Source organism: Coregonus clupeaformis, chromosome 33 (genome assembly GCF_020615455.1).
Source record: "Coregonus clupeaformis isolate EN_2021a chromosome 33, ASM2061545v1, whole genome shotgun sequence".
Classification (NCBI taxonomy): Eukaryota; Metazoa; Chordata; class Actinopteri; order Salmoniformes; family Salmonidae; genus Coregonus; species Coregonus clupeaformis.
Window position 1 is genome coordinate 7323781 of NC_059224.1, and position 9057 is coordinate 7332837.

General features: G+C 50.0%; 1 protein-coding gene across 1 annotated transcript; it reads right to left on the reverse strand.

Annotated features, from left to right (window-relative positions):
* Nucleotides 1–286: 286 nt before the first annotated feature.
* si:ch211-63o20.7 (Serine/threonine-protein kinase pdik1l-B-like) lies at nucleotides 287–8165 on the reverse strand. Its single transcript, XM_041860059.2, has 4 exons — nucleotides 7729–8165; nucleotides 5527–6397; nucleotides 4721–4961; nucleotides 287–944 (listed from the first exon to the last, which is right to left on the reverse strand). The coding sequence occupies exons 2-4, from the start codon at nucleotides 6328–6330 to the stop codon at nucleotides 706–708; spliced, it is 1284 nt and encodes a 427-aa protein (XP_041715993.1). The 5' UTR covers nucleotides 6331–6397; nucleotides 7729–8165; the 3' UTR covers nucleotides 287–705.
* Between the last annotated feature and the right edge of the window lie 892 nt (nucleotides 8166–9057).

Sequence of the window (9057 nt, forward strand, 5' to 3'; positions counted from 1 at the left end):
GACTAGGGCCCGGTTTCCCCAAAAACATCTTAGAACCGTAGGTTCCTGTGTAGTAGTAGATCTGTTCCAGATAACCAGTGGTTACCATGATACTGGCAAGTTCGCACAAATTGCTTTTTGAGCATTAGATGGCTAGGGCATTGGTCACCCAAGGTTGTGGGTTCAATTCCCTGTACGGACCACATAAGAATGAATATATTGATAAAATATTGTGGTCCTCTGTAGCTCAGCTGGTAGAGTACGGCGCTTGTAACGCCAAGATAGTGGGTTCGATCCCCGGGACCACCACATACACAAAAATATGTATGCACGCATGACTGTAAGTCGCTTTGGATAAAAGCGTCTGCTAAATGGCATATTGTTATTGTTATATGGATAAGAAACAGATCACCAGTGGTTAGCATGGTACTGACTAGTGGCAACATCAACCCAAGGTTGTGGGTTTACCTCCGTCACGGTCCCTCACACAGCTAGTAGATAAGATTGACTACGAGTTTCAGTACATTGGATATAGAAGCTCGGTCACCGTCTCTGCATCCCAATACGCACTCCATTCCCCATCTAGTGCACTTCTTTTGACCAGGATCCATATCCCAGTATAATGCACCACTTTTGACCGAAACCCTATGTACACCCTGGTCAAAAGTAGTGCACTATAAAAAAGGGGATATGGGGTAAGGTTTGGGACGCAGCCTGTTGTACGTGTCACTGTGAGTCCTCCCCCATGGCAGAGAGGACCCTGTCTTCCAGCTGGGCGGCGGTGGGCCGGGCGTCAGGGTCGGAGGCCAGCATGTCCAGTAGCAGGGTGCAGACAGCCTGGCCAGGAGGGGGCGGTAGAGGTGGGGCGCGGCGGGACTTCATGGGGATACACACCTGGAGGTCCGGGTTCTCACACAAGGCCTCGCCCAGGGGCATCAGCCAGCGGGCCTTACACACGTACGCACCTGTAGGAACACACAGGAAAAAAAGACTGTATATCAGTACTAAACATCCTTAAGGCGTCCGCATGCTTCCCAGCCGAAACAGTTCGCTAGAGTTTGTGCATATATTATGACGACATTTTGGACTTTGGTGAGGGTTTTTTTCCGGCTGTTTGGGCACACCATTTTTTCCCCCCGGGAGCCGATGTCTACGCCCCTTCATCGGTGATTGGTCAAGAGTAGGGAATCTTCAATAAAGTCTTTGTCATCATTCAACGAGACGACTTGTTTTAATGCACATTTTCATTGAAAAATACTGTACCAAACATCTGATTTAGATGTACAATTGAGCGACTAAGATCTCTTCGGCAAAAATGTCAAAATTACAGATTTCTTGAGTTAAAAAAATTGACAATCCGTACTATTACCGCTTTTTTCTCATTTTTCAAGTGAAGGTATATTAAAAGGGAGTATGCAGGAACACTGGTTCGGTTAGCCCAGTTCTGCTAGGAGCCAGCCGAACTGAAGCCTGCTAGGAGCCAGCCGAACTGAAGCCTGCTAGGAGCCAGCCGAACTGAAGCCTGCTAGGAGCCAGCCGAAACTGAAGCCTGCTAGGAGCCAGCCGAACTGAAGCCTGCTAGGAGCCAGCCGAACTGAAGCCTGCTAGGAGCCAGCCGAAACGAAGCCTGCTAGGAGCCAGCCGAAACTGAAGCCTGCTAGGAGCCAGCCGAACTGAAGCCTGCTAGGAGCCAGCCGAACTGAAGCCTGCTAGGAGCCAGCCGAACTGAAGCCTGCTGACCCCTTTACACACATACATACACGTAGGAACACACAGGTACAGGACAGATATCAGTACTGCAGTCTGTGAAAATATAATCTTTGTATGTAGACCAACAACAAACCATCATCTTTAATCCTTCAACCAGGAGAACATGACCAACTGTAATAATTACTGTAGTACAACTATCATCCATCCATGGGCTCTGGGAAGACTAAACAAAACGGAGGCGGGGGAGTAATGAGCCACTATTTTACTGGCCTGGGAAGTCTCCCTCCCTCCCTAACTCACCCCATCCATTCAGCCACCAGACCACGGGCAACATAATGGAGCCTCAGTTTCCCGTTTTATATTCAAATCCAGTATTGTCTCCGGTAACAAGAGCCGTTTTCATTCAGGTTGATAACACACTTCAAACGAGGTGGGGAAGGAAGGTATTTTATTGTAAACCTGTAGCAGAGCGTTTCCCTCCAACAGAGCTGCTTGTGGCGCAGAGACATTTTAGAGAATTAAATCTGACAGTCTGACTGCTTCATCATCATCATCATCATCCTCCGACTCTGAAGAGCCAAAATGAAACCGGAGCGTAACTAACCCCTCTGAATCTTTTCACAGAGAGTCAACATAGATTTGTTTTCCATAGGCTGCCACAGGTCGAGACAACACACACACCCTCCCTAACTCACCCAGTTGTTCCTGTGTGGAGCCCTCCCTCCCTCCCTCTCTCTAACTCACCCAGTTGTTCCTGTGTGGAGCCCTCCCTCCCTCCCCTCTCTCTAACTCACCCAGTTGTTCCTGTGTGGAGCCCTCCCTCCCTCCCTCTCTCTAACTCACCCAGTTGTTCCTGTGTGGAGCCCTCCCTCCCTCCCTCTCTCTAACTCACCCAGTTGTTCCTGTGTGGAGCCCTCCCTCCCTCTCTCTCTCTCTAACTCACCCAGTTGTTCCTGTGTGGAGCCCTCCCTCCCTCCCCCTCTCTCTAACTCACCCAGTTGTTCCTGTGTGGAGCCCTCCCTCCCTCCCTCACCCAGTTGTTCCTGTGTGGAGCCCTCCCTCCCTCCCTCTCTCTAACTCACCCAGTTGTTCCTGTGTGGAGCCCTCCCTCCCTCTCTCTCTCTAACTCACCCAGTTGTTCCTGTGTGGAGCCCTCCCTCCCTCCCTCTCTCTAACTCACCCAGTTGTTCCTGTGTGGAGCCCTCCCTCCCTCCCTCTCTCTAACTCACCCAGTTGTTCCTGTGTGGAGCCCTCCTCCCTCCCTCTCTCTAACTCACCCAGTTGTTCCTGTGTGGAGCCCTCCCTCCCTCCCTCTCTCTAACTCACCCAGTTGTTCCTGTGTGGAGCCCTCCCTCCCTCCCTCTCTCTAACTCACCCAGTTGTTCCTGTGTGGAGCCCTCCCTCCCCTCCCTCTCTCTAACTCACCCAGTTGTTCCTGTGTGGAGCCCTCCCTCTCTCTAACTCACCCAGTTGTTCCTGTGTGGAGCCCTCCCTCCCTCCCCTCTCTCTAACTCACCCAGTTGTTCCTGTGTGGAGCCCTCCCTCCCTCTCTCTCTCTCTAACTCACCCAGTTGTTCCTGTGTGGAGCCCTCCCTCCCTCCCTCTCTCTAACTCACCCAGTTGTTCCTGTGTGGAGCCCTCCCTCCCTCCCTCACCCAGTTGTTCCTGTGTGGAGCCCTCCCTCCCTCCCTCTCTCTAACTCACCCAGTTGTTCCTGTGTGGAGCCCTCCCTCCCTCCCTCTCTCTAACTCACCCAGTTGTTCCTGTGTGGAGCCCTCCCTCCCTCCCTCTCCCTCTCTCTAACTCACCCAGTTGTTCCTGTGTGGAGCCCTCCCTCCCTCCCTCTCTCTAACTCACCCAGTTGTTCCTGTGTGGAGCCCTCCCTCCCTCCCTCTCTCTAACTCACCCAGTTGTTCCTGTGTGGAGCCCTCCCTCCCTCCCTCTCTCTAACTCACCCAGTTGTTCCTGTGTGGAGCCCTCCCTCCCTCCCTCTCTCTAACTCACCCGGTTGTTCCTGTGTGGAGCCCTCCCTCCCTCCCTCTCTCTAACTCACCCAGTTGTTCCTGTGTGGAGCCCTCCCTCCCTCTCTCTAACTCACCCAGTTGTTCCTGTGTGGAGCCCTCCCTCCCTCCCTCTCTCTAACTCACCCAGTTGTTCCTGTGTGGAGCCCTCCCTCCCTCTCTCTAACTCACCCAGTTGTTCCTGTGTGGAGCCCTCCCTCCCTCCCCCTCCCTCTCTCTAACTCACCCAGTTGTTCCTGTGTGGAGCCCTCCCTCCCTCCCCCTCTCTCTAACTCACCCAGTTGTTCCTGTGTGGAGCCCTCCCTCCCTCCCTCTCTCTAACTCACCCAGTTGTTCCTGTGTGGAGCCCTCCCTCCCCTCCCTCTCTCTAACTCACCCAGTTGTTCCTGTGTGGAGCCCTCCCTCCCTCTCTCTAACTCACCCAGTTGTTCCTGTGTGGAGCCCTCCCTCCCTCCCTCCCTCCCTCCCTCTAACTCACCCAGTTGTTCCTGTGTGGAGCCCTCCCTCCCTCCCTCACCCAGTTGTTCCTGTGTGGAGCCCTCCCTCCCTCCCTCTCTCTAACTCACCCAGTTGTTCCTGTGTGGAGCCCTCCCTCCCTCCCTCTCTCTAACTCACCCAGTTGTTCCTGTGTGGAGCCCTCCCTCCCTCCCTCTCTCTAACTCACCCAGTTGTTCCTGTGTGGAGCCCTCCCTCCCTCTCCCTCTCTCTAACTCACCCAGTTGTTCCTGTGTGGAGCCCTCCCTCCCTCCCTCTCTCTAACTCACCCAGTTGTTCCTGTGTGGAGCCCTCCCTCCCTCCCTCTCTCTAACTCACCCAGTTGTTCCTGTGTGGAGCCCTCCCTCCCTCCCTCTCTCTAACTCACCCAGTTGTTCCTGTGTGGAGCCCTCCCTCCCTCCCCTCTCTCTAACTCACCCAGTTGTTCCTGTGTGGAGCCCTCCCTCCCTCCCTCTCTCTAACTCACCCAGTTGTTCCTGTGTGGAGCCCTCCCTCCCTCCCTCTCTCTAACTCACCCAGTTGTTCCTGTGTGGAGCCCTCCTCCAGGAAGGTGAGTCTCTCCAAGACGGCCCAGAACATCACCCCCAGGGAGAAGATGTCTGCCTGGGCCGTGTAGCTGAGGCCGCCCCACACCTCTGGAGCCATGTAGAAGTCAGAGCCACACGTAGAGGAGAAGTGCTGTCTGGTCAGACTAGTGTCTCCTTCCATCCCCTGGCCTCCCTCAACGCTCATCTTACTCAGGCCAAAGTCAGCCACCTAGAGGAAGGTAAGATTGAAGAAGACAGTGAATATTATTACAGTCTCAAGCTCAGGATTTAAATGAACTATGTGTTTGGCTGTTTAAAAAAAATACTAGCTAATGATCCTTTCACCCAATTAGTATAACTTTTCTTACAGTTACATGTACTTTTCAGCGGGGACCGTGGTTACACTGAAGTGTTCAGCGGGGACCGTGGTTACACTGAAGTGTTCCGCGGGGACCGTGGTTACACTGAAGTGTTCAGCGGGGACCGTGGTTACACTGAAGTGTTCAGCGGGGACCGTGGTTACACTGAAGTGTTCAGCGGGGACCGTGGTTACACTGAAGTGTTCAGCGGGGACCGTGGTTACACTGAAGTGTTCAGCGGGGACCGTGGTTACACTGAAGTGTTCAGCGGGGACCGTGGTTACACTGAAGTGTTCAGCGTGTTCAGCGGGGACCGTGGTTACACTGAAGTGTTCAGCGGGGACCGTGGTTACACCGAAGTGTTCAGCGGGGACCGTGGTTACACTGGTTGCACACACACCCCTTTCACTTCCCTTTGAATTTCAGTGTACCTACCTTGACGAGAGGCCCGTTAGGCGTGAGAGAGACCAGCACGTTGTCTGGCTTCAGGTCTCTGTGTACGATGCGGAGGCGGTGGAGGAAGGCCATGGCTGAGCTGAGCTGTTGGACCACGCTGTGGTTCCTCTGGCTGTCTGGAGGTCTGGACAGCAGGTAGTGGTTCAGGTCTCCCCCATCACAGTACTCCATCACCAGCCACAGGGCCAAGCAGCGCCTGGGACCACGGTTCTCCTTTTCTGCTGTGGGGGCTGGTCTCTTTCTGGGCCTGGAGAGGCCAGAAATTTTCCTCACAGGCGTTTTGGACATGGACAAGTCAGAGTTAGTTCTTTCCTGGGATTTGGACCTGAAGAAGTCTGACTCTGAGTTAGTTCTCAATCTGCTCTTGGTTCTGGATCTGAAGAGACCACCCGAGTTAGTTCTATTCTTAGTTTTAGACCGGGAGGAGTCCGACTTAGTCCCTTTCTCCTCCTGGTTGTGCTCTACCCCCACCACGCTCCCCTTCAGGGCGCTCTCCACCAGGTCCAGAGGCAGCCTGCCTGGCCTGAGGGGCTGCAGGGTCTTGGGTCCGGTCTGCAGCAGGCAGCCATGGAGGGCGATGACGTTGGGGTGGTTCTTGGCCGTAGCTCTCATGGCCCACAGCTCCTGGAGGTAAAGCTCGATGCACTCTGGGCTACTGCAGGGCAGGCGTTTTATGGCAACCCGCTGGCCTGTTTTGGACATGTGGCCTTCGAAGACCACACCGTAGCTACCTCGCCCGACCTCCCTCTCGAGGGTGTACAACTCCTCCATCTTCTGACTCATATTATCAACAGGAACTTGGATTGTTCTTAGATTCTTGGTTTGAAGTCAGTGTTTGAGTTTACCATGTCTACAAAATGACAAAATATTGTTAGCTAGTTGTAGCGATCATGAAATTGATGAGACGTGATATCATCTCAGCCTTTCCTGTTTGAGCAAATAAACTTAGCAAGCTAGCAAGTAGCTCTCGAGAACCCAAGGGTGCTACCAGCTTCCCCCGTTTTGGGTTCTCAGCAGATTGTCTGGAGGACAGCTGGGACCATGTGAACTTCAATCCCACTACAATTAGAAACGTTAATTAATCCTCACTTGCGATACATTTTTGGAAACATTTGGAACTTAACTGAAATAACAGCGAGAAAGAATCTTTCAAATACAAAATATACAGTTAATGTAAGCAGTTTAGCAAAGTTGTATCCTGGTTGCACCCAGCTGAATTTTCAAAAACGAGATAAGAAACTTCCTCCCCAGTCATGCTCCATTGGGGAGAATCTCAATTGCATTTCCTTGATTCCTCGCGTATATGAATGTTAAGTTACAAATGTTTCCAAAACTGTATCGAGTACGAGGCGCATTTGCGTTTAGACAGAGACTTTGGCCAGTGTCGGGGAGATCCCCTCAGGCTGAAGACGGCTTAGTGAATAGCCCAAAGGCCGCAGATGGCGATATCGAGTCATTTCATCTTACTGTCCAAAGGCATTTTATGCAACTGGCTATACACTCGGATCGCCAGTGGACCGGTTCATAAATAAAACTTCCATTCAAGCTGCAAATGCGTCTATTTCCTCCTTAACTCGATTTAATGGCATACACTTTCTTTATGAAACACAATTTTCCACCACCATGCTAGTAGAGCTGCATTACAATGCCTTTGGATGGTAAAATAAAAATGTATGCACTCACTACTGTAAGTCGCTCTCGATAAGAGCGTCTGCTAAATGACTAAAATGTAAATGTCAAATGAATGAATAGACGGTATAATGTTTAATAACATTTACCATCTATTTGAATGTGCAAATGTTAACTACATAGAAGCCCGCGAGACTTTTCTAACGTTAACTTGATTATCTAAATTGTCAACATGTTGTTCACTAACAGTCATTAACAACAGTAGCTAAAGTAGTTAGCTAACTAGCTAGCTAAATTTAGTCAACTTTACATACTAGAGTCAAATGTGGGTACCTAGCTAGTTGAGAAGAACATAACAGTAGCAATGTTCTTTCAACTGACTTTCACTTTTCAAAAATAATTTACCAGAATTGGACTTTTAAATCGCTTGCCTTGGTAACCATTGAGCGTCCTTCTGGGCTTGGGAGTTACAGCTGGCTAACTGGTTAGCTTGCAGCTTGCTAAACGTATCGGAACATTTTTATTTAGCTACATTACGTAAATGACACTTACCCATGGAGTTTATATTTTTTTCACTAAAAGTAAATTATAGCTATGTGTATCTGTTTACTTGGCTAACAGATTAATCTGAAACGGACAACACCATCGTCGAGTCAAATGAAAACAAAGATGGATTTGAAGAATTTCTGTCCCCCCTTGGAACGTCCCGCTCTTAGACAAACGTGCGCTGTGATTGGCTACAGTAATAACGTAATAACGTTAACTTGTATCATTGGCCAATCAACGAAGATGCATTATTGATATAATTCGAAATGTCCAATGTCGGAACGTTTCATATAATTGAATGAAAATGGTGGATACATGAAGATAGTTCACCCAGGCCGTTTGCCATTGAAACAAAAGTGTCAGTTGCGGTCTACTTAACAGGGTGTGTCTCCCATAGTCACCAATGCAATATTAGTTCACTGACTGTCAGTAGCCACGTTTCCATCCACAGTTTTTATGCTAGTAAAGTCATACTGTATTTTTTTTTTAATAACGAGAGCTGTGATGGAAACAGGTAGTTTCGGTACAATTTTATAAATGCCGACAGATAATTTATTCAGTCTAGGGGTGCATTCGTAAATTCACTCTGGCTGTCTACTCCGATTTCAGAGCACTCATCTGAGTGTGCTAGAGCCCAGAATAACTGACGAATTTACAAACGCTCAACACCAGTTAAATATGGCCGGTGTCAGTAAATGTCGGCAAAAAAGCGTAATTAAATTGTTGCCAGCAGCACAGTTAGTCACCAACGCTCTGGATAACATGAAAACAGCCTAACCAGCTCTGCTAGGGCTAGTAAAATGGTCAGAGTGAGGTGTTCTCTCATTTGTCTGGAAGTAGTTAGCCAACGTTAGCTTGGGTGCTTGACTGCACTTGTGAAGTCAGAATGCTTGGATCAACCCTACTCCTCAGCCAGAACGTCCAATGTGTGCTCTGAACGCTCCAAGAGCGAAACGCTCTGAATTTACAAACAAACAACCTGAATTTAGGAACGCCAGAGGGCACTCTGAGCGCGCACTGGCACTCCAGATTGAATTTATGAACACACATCAAGATGGCGCCCTCGTGACTAGATCTTAGGAAACGTAACCTTATTTTATTTTTTTATGTATTTTTTACTTTATTAGCTGAGGAAATATTTTGATACAGCCGGGAAGAACTATTGGATATCAGAGCGGTGGTAACTCACCAGAACTACCAGCATTACGACCAGGAATAGACTTCCCCGAAGCAGATCCTTTGTTCGCTCTCCCCAGAGCAATTGAACTGATTCCAGAGGCTGACCCAAAACATCGCCGGTGGAGGAGAGGCACTCGAGGCGGCCTGCTGGTTCGA

Coding starts and splice junctions, on each gene's coding strand:
- si:ch211-63o20.7 (XM_041860059.2), bottom strand. CDS start 6,330: ATGAGTCAGAAGATGGAGGAGTTGTACACCCTCGAGAGGGAGGTCGGG. Junction 4,962..5,526: donor CTAACGGGCCTCTCGTCAAG/GTAGGTACACTG, acceptor ACCTTCCTCTAG/GTGGCTGACTTTGGCCTGAG. Junction 945..4,720: donor CTCCACACAGGAACAACTGG/GTGAGTTAGAGA, acceptor GTGTTCCTACAG/GTGCGTACGTGTGTAAGGCC.